This window comes from Lemur catta, chromosome X, assembly GCF_020740605.2.
Source record: "Lemur catta isolate mLemCat1 chromosome X, mLemCat1.pri, whole genome shotgun sequence".
Classification (NCBI taxonomy): Eukaryota; Metazoa; Chordata; class Mammalia; order Primates; family Lemuridae; genus Lemur; species Lemur catta.
The window spans coordinates 14,402,805-14,421,810 of NC_059155.1; the positions used below are offsets into that span (position 1 = coordinate 14,402,805).

The window sequence follows — 19,006 nt, forward strand, 5'->3', positions numbered from 1 at the left end:
TCTTTACTGAACACTTACAATGTACACTGTGGGCTAATATTATTATTATATTCACTTAATCTTTCCTATAACTCAATTTAGTAAGTCTTACCATTGTCCCCATTTTACAGATAAGGAAAGTGAGGTTTAGAGAAATGAAGTAACTTGTCTAAGGTTACAGCAGTACATGTTTTACTATCACTTATTCCAACAAACTGAGGTACAGTGAAGGAAGTGACTTTGCCCAAAGTCACATAGATAGTTTTATCAGAGAAGTGACTAAGTCTTTGGAATAAGTAACCTAGTCCTTGGAAGTGCTATAGTATCTGAAAGAAGGTCTGCAAACATTAGACAAGAAATGATCTCAGTCAAGGCTTCCCTTTCAAATGTGATTTTCATTTTGATTTTCTGATATAAATTATTTCCTGCCTCATTTACTTCCTTAGGAGTGAAATAATTAGCATTAGTGAAAGTCTCCTAAGTGTTTATTTAAAAAGTCATGGATGGCCAAGCTGATTTTTCCTTTTCTAGAGGACCAGTGACCCTGAGCAGCCAGTGTAACAACAGCAGATTATTAGTGGTAAAGAGTAAAGGCTCTTAAATAGTATGGCAGTTTCTTAAAAATTAAAAATAAGATTACCATATGATCCAGCTATTCCACTTCTGAGTATATACTCATAATTGAAAGCAGGATCTTCAAGAGATATTTCTATACCCATGTTCATTGCAGCACTATTTGCAATAGGCCAAAGGTAGAAGTAACTCAAGTGTCCATCGACAGATGAAGGGATAAACAAAATGTGGTCTATATAAACAATGAAATATTATTAAGCCTTAAAAAGGAAGAAAATTCTGATACATGCTACAACATGGATGAACCTTGAGGATAGTATGCTAAGTGAAGTCAGCTGGCACAAAAAGAAAAATACTGTATGATTCTACTTATGTGAGGTACCTAGAGGAGTCAAATTCATAGAGATAAAAAGTAGAATGGTGGTTGCCAAGAGCTGGGGAGAGGGGGAATGGGGAGTTGTTTGATGAGGATAGAGTTTCAGTTTGGGAAAATGAAGAGTTCTAGAGAGGAATAGTAGCGATGGTTGCACAACAGTGTACTTAACAATACTGAAATGTACAACTAGAAGTGGTTAAGATGGTAACTTTTATGTTATATATATTTTACCACAATTAGAAACAAAATGAAAAAAAAGTGAAGGCTCTGGATATGGGCGTTAAATCTTATTCCTCCACTTACTAGCTACGTGACTTTGGGAAAGTAACTTAGCTCTTCTGCACCTCTATTTCTTCAACTTTAAGTAGGAATAGTAACAGTACTTACCTCCTAGGACTTGTGTGAATATTGAATGTAATAATACATATGATGTACTTAATATACTACCTAGCACGTAATATGTGTTTATTAAATATAAGCTACTATTTTATTATTTTTAGATGGCAACAAGAGGAAAAGCTCACTCTCGACATACATGAGGCTTGTATGAAGCCATGGTACTTGTCCCTTGCTCAGATTCCCCCAAACAGAACACAATGTGGCCCTCCCATCTCACTGGTCATTTCCACCCTCCTTTCTTCTTTGCCATGACAGCTTCCTGGGACACACTGATAACAGCATATAAAGGGAGGGAATAGGAAAGTGGGAAAGAGAAAAATGCCAACCTTCCACGATAAGCACATATTTTACCTCCTTTACTAATTTTTAATATCATATTGTGCAACCCCGACTGGGTACTCCGGCAAAGAATTACCTATTTTTTTTTTTTTTTAGATTTGGTCAGTTATTTGGAACACCAACCTGCTAGGATGATCTATGTATTGGTTTTTATTTTCTTCTAAGATATAAACTATTTCTCATGAGATTGCTTCTGTTGGTTTTGCTTATAGAATTAAAACTAAGTTGAATTAAAACTAAGTCTACATAATAGCCAAAATATTCCATTAAATGAGGAAAAAATGATAATCTCACTGTTTGGAGATAAAACAACTAGATATTTACTTATTTTAAATATATTATTAAGTGCCTTCTTATGAGCCATAGGCAGTTTGGAGTTCAGTGTCATAGGGGAAGATAAGTATCAACATAAAGAAGCACAATACAATATGGACAGTATTACATACCATAAAATATGTCCATTTGCTATGAGAATTATGAGAAAAGAGATTGCTTTTTGCTACAGAGGGAAAGGGAAGCAGGCCCTTGTCTATTCAGTGTCTGATACCAAATGGCACTTGGTATCTATTTGTTGGATGTTGAGTTAGAAAATGTTTCCTATAAAAGATGGCATTTGAGCTAGATCTTAAAGGTCAGATGAGAGTTGGATCTGTGAAGTTGGGAGGGGCATCCTAAGCTAAAGGAAAAGAATGAGAAAGGGCACATTAGTGAGGTGAACAAGTTAAAAGGGTCATGGGGTTGAATGAAGACTGAGAGGCAAGAGAGTGAATCATAGGAGATAAGCCTTGAATGTTAAGTTGGAGCTGAATCATAGAGGACATTAAATGGTATTCTAAGGAATTTGGCTTTTCCAGTATGCAGAGGGAAGCCCTTGAAATGTTTTAGAGCAGGAGAATTAAGTGATTAAAGCTTAGGCTTTGAGAAAAGTAATCTGACAGCAAATGCCCAGAATGAATTAAGGACAAAAGGTGAGACTGGATGAAGGGAGACTAGTTGGGGGAATATTATAAGCATCCAGGGCCAGAAGTGAGGTAGTGACAGAAGGAATGGAGATTAGATTAAAAAAATCTAGAGATGTTTAGATTATTGATTGGATGTTGGAGGAAAGGATGAGGTCAAAGATGATTACAGGCTTAAACTCATATGTAGGTGGGTAAAAAGATGAAGATTCTTTCGGGAGATGCAGATTTCTGTGGGATGATGCTGAGTTTCCTATTGGACAGTTGAGTTTAAAGGGCTGAAGCTAACGGATTTAAGTGCTTGACTAAGGCTAGATTTCTATTGATTGAATGAACTGAATTGGACCCTGACATTCAGTTTGGATCACTTCGGTGGGATTCAGTTTCTTAGGAACGGAGAACTGCACCTTGTGTTTTCCTTATGGTTCTAGGGGAGAGTGCACTTCACACTGTGTATGCCTTTTTTGGTGTCAGAAACACTCCCAAAAGATCTCGCTATCCTACAGAATCTGATTTAATTGAACTAACTACCCCTTATAGACATAGTCTGAACTGATCACAAATTTTGGCATCATTTAGTAACTGGGAATTAAAATGGAAGCAATGTTGTATTCTCTAAATGTTTTAAACTCATGGCTTTGTAATTAGTTTTGAATTCAGTGATACCCTCCCATAGCCATATGACATCTGCTTTACTGCACACTTGTGGCAGCTTCTTTGATATTAGTGTAGTAAATTCCACATACTGTTCACAGACCTACTCTTTAGTTTGAGGCTAATTTTTAAGTTTCATATTTTTATTATACTGTTGAGAATAAAACAATGTATTTAGAATCCTGAACTAGTATTTCAAGTGGAAGATAACATCATTAATATGAATATGTCATTTTTGCCTAGAAAAACTGGATGTGCAGTTGACAGATTGGTCTTTTTTGATTTGCAGTACTGATTTATTTTGTTCATCTAGGTTAAGTAGTTCCTTTACTTCAGTGTTTATCAGAATTTCCTGTGGAGTCTGTTAAATTGCAGATTCCAGGGCTCCACTTCAAGAGTGGGTCTGGAGTAGAACTCTAAAATCTGCATTTTAAATAAGCACCAAAAGCAGCCCCAAGCTATTAATACATTTTGTATTACCTAAAGTCTTCAAAGGCGTTACCGCAATATATATAACCTAAACTTTTGTACCCCCATAATAAGCTGAAATTTAAAAAATTAAGCTTAAAGAAAAGGGAGTTTCCTAAGGTAGTTACTCTAGCTGGTGGGCTCTCTAGAGCAGGGTTCAGAACCTGTAGTCCATGGGTAGGTTTTAGAAGATCTATGAACTTTTGAAATTATTATATATGTAAAAGCATATGTCTACATGTATTTTTCTGGGGAGATAGGCCAAATCCTTCAGAATTTTAAGAGTCCAGAACCCAAGTCACGTTAAGAACTACCTCCCATGCCCCAATATGTGGTATAATAAAAGAGTAAAAAATATCTAATTTTAATAAGACAAAAATATTTCTTACTCACTACCTATCTATATTTTTACAAGTTTAGAAATATTAGATATAATAATTCTCAGACTGGAAGGAAGAGTGTGGAAATATTACACCATTGACTCCAGAAAAGACCATCAGAAAAATCTGTGAGTCAAGTAAAGCTGTAAACTTTATTAAACTTACAGCAGCATGAAAGCACTACATTGACAGAGTCATAGTATCAGGAAGGGGACATCAGGGGAGAATATTTGTACGGTTTTAGGGCCTGGGCTTGTGATTGCAAGGCAGGTTTTGAAAGGTGAGGAGGAGGTTAAGATTGTGCAGTATTTATGATAAAATAGCTTTGTACTAGTGAATACAGCATGGTGAGGGTCTTGAAGCAAGTATTGGTGACCAAGCTGTTAGTAAGTAAACTGCTTTAGTTGGTTCACAGTATCTTCTAGAAGCAAATATTTCCTGAAGTAAGAAGCTATGTTATTTTTGCTTATTCTCAGTATTAACATAAGAACAGTAAAGTGTGTCTGTCCTGATACTGTTTAACACAGGGAAAAGAAAATATGCCCAGTCCTAGTATTATATATATAGGGATAGGAAAGTATTCCTGGTCTCAGTATTTAGGAAATTATGTTAATTTTAGTTCTCAGTACCAAGGACTAGTGTTCTAGGTGGATTGCTGGGGGGTTAATGGTCCCTGGCCCAACCATAATTCGAAATATACTATCCACTGAAGGCCACGCATTCTTCCCAGTCAACCAACCAACATGGCAGGATAGTGTTTGGTCTGAGGTAAACAAATATCTGTCTTCTTCCTCTCCCACAAACCTTCAGAGAACAAAAACCTTCAGGTTTTCCAATAGTCCCCCAAGTCCATCCTTGGAGATGAGGAATGTCCTCTATTTGAAATTAGAATAGTGAAGATAGTAATGAATGTTAAGAAACAGCCAGTGAAATTTTGCAGACTGATCTTATATAGTGAAATATCAAGACTTTAGATGTGCAAGGTTATCCCTTGGCTGGTAGGCACTGATTGGCCTTTGTACCAGTCTAAGGATTGGAGAAGACCAGACTTTGAGTCATTATATTTGCCACTGTGGCCATTTTTAGATCCTCATAGACTATATATACTCTCACTTTTGGAGGCCACAGGGTGCATTGTTTCAAATATACTAAAGGACCCCATATTCCACTTTATATTTTTGCTATAAATTTTTGAAGTGAATTTTAAAATAATGATTTTGAAATCATTTGGTTATCAGTAACATTTAATTCATAGGTATAATTTCGTGGTAAATCATTGTGAATACTGAAGAATTATTGCTAAATAAGAAAATCGAACCTACAATTTGTTTTTAATGTAATGAAATTTCTATAAATGCTAAATTTAAATGACTAAAGTCTAAATATTATCTTATTTAATAGATATCTAGTTAGACATTAATTAATTTAGATTTTATAGTTTTCTTGTGGTTTTTCAGAGCTGATGATTTATTTATTTCTGACCTCAAACATTCTCATAGGCCCATGTCAAGCTTATCATCCCTAAGCAAGGTTCATATTGCCTAATGGATAAAATAGCACCATTTGCCATATAAAAAAGTACTCAGCTTATATGCAAGTTTTGCCCTCCTACAAACGAACAATCATTAGGTGCATTCTTGATCCTAGTGGGCATAAGATAGAGCAAAATTTTCTGGAACATAATATCAAAGCAAATTCCAATAACCCAAAGGCCATTTTTCCCTGTGCCCACTGAAGTGCCCTGAAAAGTTAGTGTTTCACAAGAAGAAAGTGATTTTTTTTAGGACAAGCTTGAAGCTCTGACTCGAGTGAGGCAAAGGCAATATATGTAACCTAAACATTTGTACCCCTGTAATATGCTGAAATAAAAAAAAAGAAAAGAAAGTGATTTTTTTAATCTGGAAACTAAATGTTATTAACATATGTTGCTATCCACATAGCCATAATACAAGAGAATAGCCCAATTGTTATGGCTAAATTAAGAATAAATATAGGTACATAAAGAAGAAAACCAATGTCCAATAAACATATAAACTTCAATCTATAAACCACTCAGCATCTATATCAGGGCAATCAAATATTCTTACAAATACTTGTTTATAAATTCTAGGTTGTCTTCCTTCTCGTAGTAGATAAATCTGCAGGCTCCTATCAGATATATGATTACGCCTTATGACTCCACCATAGGTTTATGCATGACTGTAGAAAAGCCACATTGAATTTTTAATCATAAACTGAGGTCCTTCAGTGTAATATTCTATTAATAGGCTGCCTATAACTGCCTTAGGAGCTTTGTTCTCATGAAATGAAAATTTGTTGTAGGATTATGCTGGGCCTGTACACCCAATGGCGTAAACAAAAACCAAATAAATAAATACACAAAAGTAAAACAAAACAAAACAAAAACCAAAGACCACATATAATAGTACTGTCCAACAGAAATATAATACAAACCATATATGTAACTTTAAATTCTCTAGTAACCATATTTTAAAAAGTAGGAAAAATAGGTGAAATTAATTTTAATAATTTATTTTATTTAACCCAGTATATTCAAAATATTTGCATTTCAACATATAATCAATATAAAAATTGAAATATTTTACAATTTTTTCATGTTAAGTGTACAATATCTTGGCTGTACTTTATACTTACAACACATCTTAATTCAGACTAGCCACATTTTAAGTGTTCAATAGCCATGTGTGGCTAGTTGCTGCCATATTAAACAGTGTGGTCATATACCATAATTCATGGTTTTTAAACTTGACCGTGCATTAGGATCACCTGGAAGGCTTGTTATGACATAGATTGCTGAGCCCCACTTCCTGAGTTTCTGAATCATAGGTCTGGATGGAGCCTGAGAGTTTGCATTTTTAACAAGTTCCTTGATGATACTGATGATGCTGATTGGGGGATCATACTTTGAGAACCATGGCTATAGTTCTTTCAAAATCCAACTTTGGGACCATTTTGCCACTGCAATAATATGAATGATCAAGAACTGACTCTAGGTACTATGGGTGTTGGTGGTGGCAGTGTTATTGCAGTTTATGAAACATTGTAAATCACCATTTACCTGTTGGTTACTATTGAGTAATTATTTATGTGGATGGGCATTTCTTAGATCTTCATGTCTATTACTCTCTGAGTGCTTCTTTCCAGGAGGCTGAACAGGAAAGAAACATTTATTGGCTTGCTTGTTCTTAGTGAGTATTCACAGAGCTATATTAATACCATATCTGTATGCATGCTCTGATCTTTAGGCAGAAAACAGCCCTTTTCAAGCTGACAGACTGTCAATCAACATTGACAATCTGCCCAGTACAGATTCAAGGCTGTAACGGCATTTAATTTGATTTTTTATTGTATTTTTTAAAACATTGACCTTTAAAAAATCAAGTGAATAATAATTCACTGTTTTTGATCTCAGTGAAAAATAAAAAGAATTTTTTAGACTTCATGGTCCTTTAAACCATGACCTAAATTTATCTCTGAATGTGAGCAGGTCCTGGCCACCAAATTGTTGATGATTCTGCTCATTTGTAAAAGATGTAGGTCCCTCTTATTCCTACACATGTAAATATTTCATTTCTCTTATCTTATTTCTGAAGAAAAGCATTGAGGAGTTAATACCTGGTCTTTAAACTTTGTTTTTATCACCAGAGTACAAAAACAGCATCTGAGCCTCCTTTGGCTCCTCCTGTGTCTGAAGAAGAAGACGAAGAAGAGGAAGAAGAAGAAGATGACAATGAGCCCCCACCAGTTATTGCACCAAGACCAGAGCATACAAAATCAGTAAGTCACAAGTGACTATTTCCAAATGATTCAAAAGATGTGCTTTGGAACAGGTATAGAATTACAATATAGTTAATCAACTAGTACCTATTAAGCATCTCCCATGTTCCCAGAACTAGAGTATAAGATATGACCCAGGTTTTGAGGTTGCTGTTTGAGGATATAAGATTAGCACATTAAACAACTAGAGAATAATACCAAACAACATATAGATAACTGCTAAGTTATAAAACTGCTGGAGAAATTAAGATAGGGAAGGAAATCCATGTGAACCAGGTAGGAAGAATTGCATATGCAGAGGCACCAAGACCAGAGTACAGAATACAGCAGGGCATATATGGGGACCTCAAAAGACTAGCTCCCAAGATCTTTCAAGGGCTGTTACTTGAAGCTACTAAGAGTCCTTTTTTAATAGAAAACCGCTTGTCTTTAGAAACTCATTGATATGACAATACTTTGACACCATACTCTTTCCTTGGCCTGCTGTTTTAATTGTAGAAATTTTGGGGTTTTGTCTTTTAGATCTATACTCGTTCCGTGGTTGAATCCATTGCTTCACCAGCAGCACCAAATAAAGAGGTCACACCACCTTCCGCTGAGAATGCCAATTCCAGTACTTTGTACAGGAACACAGATCGGCAAAGGAAAAAATCCAAGATGACAGATGAAGAGATCTTAGAGAAGCTAAGTGAGTTTTTTTACCATCATTACTTTCTTCATGGGAGGGTTTCTTTACAGACTATTGAGAATGAGGATTGATCCTTTAGAAGTATGAATCTGCTTGTTTGAACTCCAGGCTCCCTGAAAGCAACAAGATGCAAAGTTTAGAACCCACTATATATGCCAGATATGCCAGATGGCTCCCTTCCTCCCACTCCTAATTGAGAGAAACTAAATATTTTTACTGGAAAAAGTCAATTGAGGTGAAAACTTGAATTAAGTAGTAAGTTCTGTTTTAAGATTATGCCTTCAAAAGGAATAAAACAGTCTGATGAAATATCTTCTGATTGTATCTCAAGAGGCCCCAACTGATCAATCATGATAGGTAAGTTACCCTCAAAGTCCAACATGGTCAGTCAATACTTGCAACCACAAATAATATAGCCTTAATTTAGGAGTGTTCCTATGTGGGGAAGGAGAGAGAATCAGCAAATGCTAGCAGTCTCCTTTCACAGTTTCATTAGTGTGCTTGTGCATACACACTTGTTGCCCCAGTCTTACCAAACACTCACCTTCTAGTTAGTTTTTTGAGTCAAGAAGATAATAATAGATTCTCTGGTGAAAAGAGTCAAAAGTCTGTGAAGCATATTAATGAAACTCATACCACAAAAGTATCTAACAGATTGCTAGATATTAGCAATCAGTGCCTCCTAATTTGATTAACTCCTACTCATGCTTCAAATCTCAGTTCAGGCCGGGTGCGGTGGCTCACGCTTGTAATCCTAGCACTCTGGGAGGCCGAGGCGGGTGGATCGCTCAAGGTCAGGAGTTCGAGACCAGCCTGAGCAAGAGTGAGACCCCATCTCTACTAAAAATAGAAAGAAATTATCTGGCCAACTAAAAATATATATAGAAAAAATTAGCCGGGCATGGTGGCGCATGCCTGTAGTCCCAGCTACTCAGGAGGCTGAGGCAGTAGGATTGCTCAAGCCCAGGAGTTTGAGGTTGCTGTGAGCTAGGCTGACACCACGGCACTCACTCTAGCCCGGGCAACAGAGCGAGACTCTGTCTCAAAAAAAAAAAAACCCAGTTCAAAAGTTGCCTCCTCAGAAAAGTGTTCCTTGTCTCTCCCAGTCTGTGTTAAGGGCCCCTCTTCTTTATCCCCTTTATTGTAGCAAATATCACACCATACTACTCTGTCTCCTTCACTAAACTGTGAGCTTCTCAAGGGGAGGTGCTATGCCTTTTTTTCCTATATGTACAACTCCCAGTGAGTTCCTGTCACATAAAGGCACTCAACAAATGCTTTTTGAATGAATGAATGAAAAAAATGAGCAAGCAAAGTCATTTTTACTGAGTTCCTACTTGTCAATTCTATGCGAGAAACTTTGGAGAACACAATAAAACAACAAAAATCTTACAATTTTCTTTGGAAGATAAGATTTAATAGCGTGATACAATTAAAGAATAGGAGTGTCTTGTTTCCTGCAAATTTTTATCTAAGAGACCTCAGAAAAGGAAGAGAGCAATTCCAGTTGTAGGCCACAAGGAGGCTCTGCAGAAGTGGTGGTATGATGATTTTGCCCTCCAGGGGACATTTGGCAATGTCTGAAGACAGTTTTTATTGTCATGATTCAGAGTACTACTGGCATCTAGTGGATAAAAGCTAGGGATGCTTCTAAACATCCTACAATGCACAAGACAGCTCCCCTTTCTCCCCCTTCGCAGTAAAGTATTATTCAGCCCAAAATGCCAATGCTGCTGAGGTTGAGACATTTTGAGCTAAATATATTTGGAAAGGCAAAGGTTGGGGTTGCAGCTATCAGTGAGCACTCAGAACTGCAATTGCTGGACTTCAGCTAACTGACTTTACTATACATGATTAAATATGTCTCTAGCACTGATACCAACCATTTGCTGTAATAACAACAGTAACAATTCTCATTTATTGAGTACCTTCTCTATGGGCCACTTTGTATACATTATCAGGGTTAATTTTCACAATAATTCCTTGTGGTGGAATTTGATATCCTCATTTTATATATCAGTGAAAGTAAGCTTTCAAAAGCTTAAGTTACCAAGTCATCAAACTAATGGGTGGCAGAGCCAGAGTTTGAACTCAGATCTGTTTGCCTTTAAAACTTATACTTTTTCCATTACCCACTCTGCTTCTGCATATCCCAACTGTCTATTTGTGTAAAAAGGAAGGAAGAAATGAAAGAATTGCCTGGATAATATAAGTTCAATAATTCAGACAATTGCCTCAATTATTTCCCTTTATTTTATACATATAGATGTGGCCCGTGAGAGTATATTAGATTTTAAAAATTTAACAGCCTTACTTTAATAAAAGTAACTATTATTTGGTATCTGTTTCAAATCTCAATAAATTTATTAGAATGAAAATGCATTTATAGCTTTGCTAAGTTAGCTGACACAGAAGCAAGCATTATTTTCATGGGCTGAAATCTTGCTTTGCTTGTAAACTGCAGTGGTGCTAGCACTGTGGCCTTTATGATTTGTCGTTTATTCTGCTTTGCACTAAGCAACGTGATGAAGAAGGGGAAGCTAACTTTGGTTCCATTTTAAATAAGAATTAAGTGGGGTTTTTTCCTCTCTTGGACTTCATGTTTGGGCCTGGAATCATTTTCCCTCTAGCTAGTGGGCCATCTGTGAGTGCCATACTTACCTTGGACTTGTGGATATTGGTAGGGAGAACCTGCAGAGAAATGGGGGAGTGCTTGTCACAAAGCAGATCCAAGCTGAACTATACCTCAAAATCTGTAAAGTCAGGCTTTCCTGCTCCTGCTCCACCATCACCCTCTCTGGGCCCTCTCTCTGCCACTTTCACACTTGTCTTAGACAAGTCATTTAACCCCTCTGAGGCTCAGTTTCTTATCTGTCAAGTAGAGATAAGAATCATAACTACATTTTAGGACTCTGTCTATAGGATGGATTTTAGGGTGCTCAACCTATGTTTAAGAGGATAGACATTGGAGATAAAAAAACCCACATTTAAATCACAGACCCATTGATACCAGCTGTGTCACCTTCGGGCCAGTTATTTAATTTTTCTGGGCCTCCATGTCCTCATCTAAAAAGTGGGGATAATAATAGTACCGACTTCATACAATTATGATAAATGAGAATAATGCATGTAAAAACCTCAGCAACAGTACCTAGCACATCGTAGGTGTTCAATAAATGGTAGTTATTGTTTTATTACATGAATATAAAAGCCTTAATAAGATAATACCATGGAATGAGTCATAATTGGGTCTGAGTCATAGACACAGACTAGCTGAGTGTCCTTAGGCAAATCACTTAACCTCTCTGAACTTCAATTTCATCATCTGAAAAATGTAGATAATAATAGTACCTATATAATAGGGGTTTTCTGAGGACTAAATGAGTTAAAGTGTATAAAACACCTAGCATAATAAACAGTAATATAAAATTATTATTATGCTATTTTTACAAAATGAGAGTGACCATATTTTTTCAGTGTAACAAATAGGGCATGGAGTCTTATAATGGGACAGAATATTTGAAACCAGAGATAATCTCAGATCTTTGACCCCTATATAGAAGTCATTGAGGACCTTGGATTCAAGGTCCCTATTGGAGCTTGAAGAGGGAGTAGAGGAGCCTGTGCCATACTTTGCTGAGAGGCAAAGGAGAGAGGAAAAAGAGGCAGGGAGGTAGAGGGATGGCCAAAAACCCACACCAGAGTGGACCCCACAAGCATGAGGAAGAGGAAATGACAGCCTCTAGTAAATCATCCTCACCTTCAGCCTCGGGGGTCCAATTACTCAGTGGTGGGCAGCCCAGACCACAGAGTCGCCAGGCTATTCATCTTCCACGCAGATACTGATTGTGGGGGCCAGACCAAGGGATCAGTAATGGCTGAAATGGACAGATCATCTTTCAGTTTTACACAGACAATTAGCCTAGCTCTGGCTTATTCATTGTGGTCTGTCTGGATCTGCTGGAAGACAAAGAAATCCCTACATTCGAGTGAAAATTTTCAAAAGGCACTGTCAGTAAAATTGTACAATACAGGAAATTTGTCTTCAGCCTCCCTCCTCCAGGCCCCACAGTCACCTATTCCTCTTGTCCCTCCCCTCTCCCAACATTCCTCACTAAGAACTCTTTTTCCTAATTCACCCTCAGGTAGAACTGATATTAATTTAGAGGATTATTTTGCTTTTTCTCGGGAATCAAAACCTTCATTATGCTAAAGGGATAATCTTTTAATGGTGGGAGTTCAGCTCAGCTTAATATGTTAGGGAATATATTCATGGGCTTTTCTGCCACTGAAACCACATCATGAACTCTATTTACAAATACAAGTATTTAGTAATTTTTTAAAACCTTGCACTGTAAAATGAGTAGTGTCTTATTTAGGGAATTACTGTACTAGGAAATTGTTCTGCTATTAGTTTTTTTTTTTTCCTTTTGATTTTGATTTGCTGATTATTCTTACCTTTTTCCCTATTGTGTCACAGTGTTTTTTCTTTTCTTTATTGTGATTTAGAAAAGCAAATTATAAGGAAGCTGATGAAAGAGATGGCTTTAAAAGCTTGTTTTGTGATTGGGAATTGTAAACAAGGCCTCCTGTGCACTTGCCTAACATCAGTAGATGGCAGCACACACTCTCCTGTGAAGGGTAATGGGTGCGGGGACGCCATCTTATTTGAATAGCAGTTAAATTCAGAAAGAGAATCTCATCAAAATGGTTGTCTTTTGGTAATCCTCATGAAAGGATTTATTTCCAGTTTTTTTTTTTAATCCCACATACCATGGAAATAAAGGTTGAATAATTTACTACCAGAAAGCCTCATTAACTGAACCTGGCCAATTGGAATGGGTCATAATTCAGAAGGTGGCTTGGGCTGAAGCTTACTTGCTTTTACTCAGTCTATGGAAAAGAGTTTGCTCAGCAAATTTATAGTAAAACTTGTAGAAGATTATAAACCATTTAATAAAACTATGGTTTCAAGTGACTTTAAAAGCATTATTTAATTTTTTAAAAAGCCCGGTCCTTACCTGTTAATAGCTAACTTAAATAAGGATGGCTCTCAGTGATACAGAATTCTGTTAGACATTCGAAAAATAAAATACCAACCCAGAAATTGCTAAATTGGTGACATTCGATAGATATAGCTCAAGTAAAACATACATTCTCAACTCCTTTCTTAAACAATAGGTCATTTACAAAAGGAAATACCTAATTTTGAGTTTAATAAACATTTACTGAGTATGCGATATATTCCAAACATCAATTTTGAATATAAGCAGCATGGTTATTGCTGCTTTCATTCATTTCATACTACTTCCATTAATATATTACTATTTGTTATTTTAACAAATAGAAAATATCATCTTTCATGTAAATTATAGAAATCACATGGGAGTATTCTTCTAATTTTTTGTCGTCAACTTTGCCTTCTTAATTTTCATTATTAAATAAAGAGAAACCAGTCAATTAATTCCAATATGTCTCCCTCTCTCCCTCTCTTTCTCCCTCTCTCCCTTCTCCTACCTGTTTCTCAGGAAGCATTGTGAGTGTTGGGGACCCAAAGAAAAAATACACAAGATTTGAAAAAATTGGTCAAGGGTAAGTGATGATTATTTGAAATATCAAAAGATGAGCACCAGCAACATACATTGAATTTCAGTAACAGCTTGGGCTTCTGGTAAATTATTTTTCTCATTTCCTGGATTATATTTTTGTTTTGCATTCTCAACATTGGCCTTTCCAGCTGGCAGGCTGACTGTTCATTAACCTAGGAACACATCCTGCTGGAATCTTCATTGTTGTTGGGCTGACAGTGAATTCCATAGGGACATTTCGATCCCATGTAGTTACAAGATTCAAACTGATTTCTTTGGAAAAACGTTAGGGTTATGGAAACTTGTAGCTTGTGTGAAAACTCCCCTTATCTCTGCTGTCCCCCCTACATCTATACAGATGATTTAGATCCTGTTTCATTGTCAAACTGTAAAGTGACAAAATGAGGGGTTTGAGGAAAGTTCTTATTGAATGATCTGGCGGTGGGCAGAGTTGATTATTTGAGTACAGAAGAAACATATCAATAATCTCTAAATGAAACAGAGTACATCATTTCACCTCACATACTTGTTAAAGATAAAGATTCCCAGGCCCCACTGCCAGAGATTTGATCCAGAAGTCTGGAGTGGGCTCCAGGAATCTGAATTTTGCAAAAGTTACCAAGATAATTCTGATCATCAGTTAGACATGGGAACCACAGTGTTAGATCATTCACTAGAGCTGAAGGCGGGAGTCACCAGTTCTATAAGTCATCTATAATTAAGCATGTCTCTTAGGTCTCAGTGTGAAACTAAGCAGGAGGGGCTTAGCAAACAACAGCCTTTGAGATAGGGAAAGTTTTGTTTAAAGAGAAATGAAATATTCTAAAGGGACATCCTTAAATGGGGAATGACACATATTCATGTACACCAACTACTATATGTTAGAAACTGAGATGGCATCCCAGAAATCTCCTGACTGAAGGAAGGGACTGATCAGAAAGGGATACAGCTAATATGCCATAAAATTTTGCTAGCCCATCAGCCATCAGAGTCTAATTATTTTAGGTAAAGGGAATGTAGGATTTCTTTAAGCACCTCATTGCTTTTCGTGGGATTCTTAAGTTCAAAAAAGTATGTATCGTATATAAGCTTGGTTATTTTTCATGATTTTATATTTCTTTGGTTTTCCCACTAGCTTTTGTAAAAAAGTTTCTTTTGGACTTGCCAATATATCTCAGGAAATAAGGGAAAGCATTAATTAGACGTTTGAGACATTTGTACTAGAGGATAAAAGGGGCACTCATAAGGATTGTGCCTGATGGGAATCAAGGTGAGAAGACTTTGAGAGGGAGACAGAAACTCAGGAAGAAATACATAAGCAAGTTTATTTTATTAGTGGAAACCATAATAGCGTTGTACTTGACCTTCCCAGGGGGCTAAATATATATAATTATTAGTGCTTTTGCTTCTTTCATTGTTATTTACTATTACTGGTATTCTTACTTGCTCACTAAAAAAGAAAAGTTTTATAATCTCTAGGGGCTCCTGTCACCTAGTGGGTCAAATAGTATTTCTTCCCATTGTTCTAAAACAGTGCTGTCCAATAGGACTTCTGTGATGATGGAGATGTTTTATATCTGTGCTGTCTAATATGGTAGGCACTGGCCATGTGTGGCTATGGGACACTTGAAATGTGGCTAGTGCAAATGAGAAACTGAATTTATTTGAATTCATTTACTTGTTTAGCAGACATTTATTGAGCACCAACTATGTGCCAGGCACTATGTTAAGTGCCGGAGAAACAGAGATGGGTAATGATGGTATGGGCCTTCAAGGAAATTATAGTCTACAGTGATAACCGCTTGACAGAGGGCTATACTGGGTGCAAGGAAAACATTGAGGCAAGCCTGCTTAATTCACCCCTAAGTGCAGAGCAGGGCTGGTTTCTCCAGTCATTATCTCCCACCTGGAATTTTACTTCTTAATCTCTGATGGCCTGGTTGCTTTGCTTAAGTAAAAGAGCCGTACCTTCCCAAATCCATATACAAACTTCAACTCACCTACCTTATGCCCAAAAGGTAAATATCACCAGGCAGGTTGCAAAACGGCAATATTACATACTTAGGGGGGTCAGAAAACAAAAGTTGGCTTTTATATTCTATTTTCATCTGGTTAGGTCTCTGGTAGAGCTAACAATAGGAAGGGATATACAATCCATTTAGGAGTAGCACTCCAGATCTTTGTTTTCAATATGGTGGCCACTGGCCACATATGGCTATTGAGCACTTGAAATATGGCTAATCCAAATTGAAATGTGCTGTAAGTATAAAATGCACACCTGATTTCAGAAACTTAGTATGAAAAAAGAATGTAAGATATCTCATTAATAAATGTGATATTGATTACATTGTAAGATGATAATATTTTGTATACATTGGGGTAAAGAAAATATATTATTAAAATTAATTTTACCGTTTTAAAAGTTTTTAAACATAGCTCCAGGAAATTTAAAATGTGGCTCACATTATATTTCTAATGGGCCTCATGGCTCTAGTTGTAGGTAAATGGTAGCAGCTATCCATTTATTAATCCATAAAGTTATTTCTCCAGAGTTGTTTTTTGGGGGTAGAAGTGGGAAATGTTATAATTTTTGTTTTGGTTGTTCATTCCCACTAAAACACAAATGAGCCAAAAATAGCATTTAACTTAAAAAGGAAAAAAAGTAAGAGATGGTTTCAAATATCTCCCAGATGCCAGGTAATGAATAAAGCAAGAATAATTTCTCTAAGAACAAAGATCAGGCCACCAAGCAACTTTGTGTACCAGAGATTTTACCTCTTGGTTATTATTTATGCCTCTGACTTTTAAAGATGAAAAGGAAAGTTCTTTATTTCTGAGTTCCTTTATGAAATCTTTATAGTCTAAAATAACAATCAAAGCAGAAATCCTGCTTGCCATTATACAAAGGCCTATTATAAATTCCAAACAAGTTCATCATTTTTAAAGAATGATGAAACCAGCAGATAATTCACTCACAGGCCCAACTCAACTTTTTAATAAGTCATTAGAGGGTAGGGAATCTATTTTATTCCTCCTTTTGTATCCTTTAGTTTCTAGCGCAGTGCTTTTGCACTTAGTAGGCTCTTAAAAACAATTTTGTACAGTTATGGTCAACAACCCTGTTCACTCTTACTAGATTCAAAGAACTACAGAGCCACTTCTGTCTGGCATCCCCATCTCTCTGGGTCTGTTTTTGCCTCAATGAATATTTGCTGAACTAATCAAAATGTTTGTCTTTCTAGCTGTCCCTTTCTTTCGTCCTCTGTCTTTTCATTTGTATATACATGTCTGTCTTGCTCTTTCTGTCTCTATCTTTGTCCCTCCCTCTTTTTCATCTCTTTATCACCACATCTGATTCCTCATCCTTTGAGTATTGGTGTGTGCTGCACGTCTGTCTTTTTCATGCATGTTGGCTTTACCTTCTATTTCTCATTTCCACACACGCACCAACCCAAATGGTCATGATATAAAATAAAGATACATTTTTTATAAAATAAATATGTATTTTGAAATTAGCTTTTAAGATATAATGTAGTAACTTAAATCTATGTACTCTGATTTTATCATTTATTTAATTTACTAATTTTATTTTTTGGTCTTAGTAGATTGTTTGCCCTCTGTTCTTAATTTGTAAAGTGAGTGAGCAAAATATTGATCTCTTTCTCTCTAGGCCAAAAAACATCCCACTTTTATTAATTTTCTTTTTACTTAAAATGGCTTTCAACTGACTTTTTCCATGAATTATTGGCCTAAGTTAGACAAACTAATCGCTACTCTCAATATATAGAGTTTTTATTTTCTTTTCATTAAGTCTGGGTATTTTATTGTTTTGCTTTACCTATTGTTATGGCAACATTCAAAATTGTATCAGTAATCATTTGGTGCTAGGAATAATCAGCCCCAGTATTCCATTTTCAGCTCCAGGGAGCACAGCAGCTCACTCTTGGGAGCCAATGTGAGAAGAACCTCTCCATTAATCACCCTCATTTACTTGGAAAACTACATTTTTCCAGTATGGATTTCTGCCATCCCAGCATTCAGGACTGGGGCCAGAGAATTGGCCTCCATTTTCCATAAATCAAGTTCAGAATCGCATGTCTAAGCATTTGAGATCATAGCTGTGAGTTGACATTATTTCACTAGGTTTGCTGTGAAAAGTGTCCTATAATTGGCTACCAAATCCAGACATTTTGAGCAAACGTATGCAAAGTTTAAAAAATGAGGAAAGAAAGAAAAAAGATCAGGTACCCCAAAATTATCATTAACTCAACACCATGAATTTGTCAGAAATATATCCAATGGAGACTTCAGAATCTTCACTTTCTTGAATAGTTATGTAAAAGAACTTGTTTAATAAATGGGGTAGGGTGAGACAACAAAATCAAATATTTATTTTCAGTCAACAGCTATCATTGGCAAGCCTGTATAATTCCTGAATAAGCAGTAGCTATGTAGCAGAGGGGTGAATTTACTAACATTGGCAGCTGTCCTCACAAATTTTTCATTAATATATTTGACTTCATGTTAAGATCTTTCCTTAAGTGAGAATGCCCTGAAAAAATAGACCCTTTTTCTCTTTTAAGTTCATATTGTCTTTTCTCCTCAACAAATAGAAAAATATTTTTGAAGGAGTAGCTCAGAGGAGATGGTCTGGATCCAGTCTAACAAATATCATTTTAAATTCAGTGAACTTTTACTGCGTGCCTACTATATGCAATGCAGAATAGCAGTTAAGAATCAGGTTCTGGGAGTCCACAGTGACCTTTATGCTCATTGTACCCCTGAACATCTGACAGGGAGAAAAT

General features: G+C 36.3%; 1 protein-coding gene across 5 annotated transcripts in view; it reads left to right on the forward strand.

Moving 5' to 3' along the window:
• PAK3 (p21 (RAC1) activated kinase 3) overlaps window positions 1-19,006 on the forward strand; it is a 242,455-nt gene that overhangs the window by 181,821 nt on the left and 41,628 nt on the right. For all 5 annotated transcript variants that reach the window (XM_045538818.1, XM_045538817.1, XM_045538814.1 and 2 more), the window contains 3 exons: window positions 7,794-7,925; window positions 8,448-8,613; window positions 14,142-14,205. In XM_045538818.1, coding sequence (XP_045394774.1) covers window positions 7,794-7,925; window positions 8,448-8,613; window positions 14,142-14,205 — 362 coding nt within the window. The remainder of the gene's footprint in view (window positions 1-7,793; window positions 7,926-8,447; window positions 8,614-14,141; window positions 14,206-19,006) is intronic.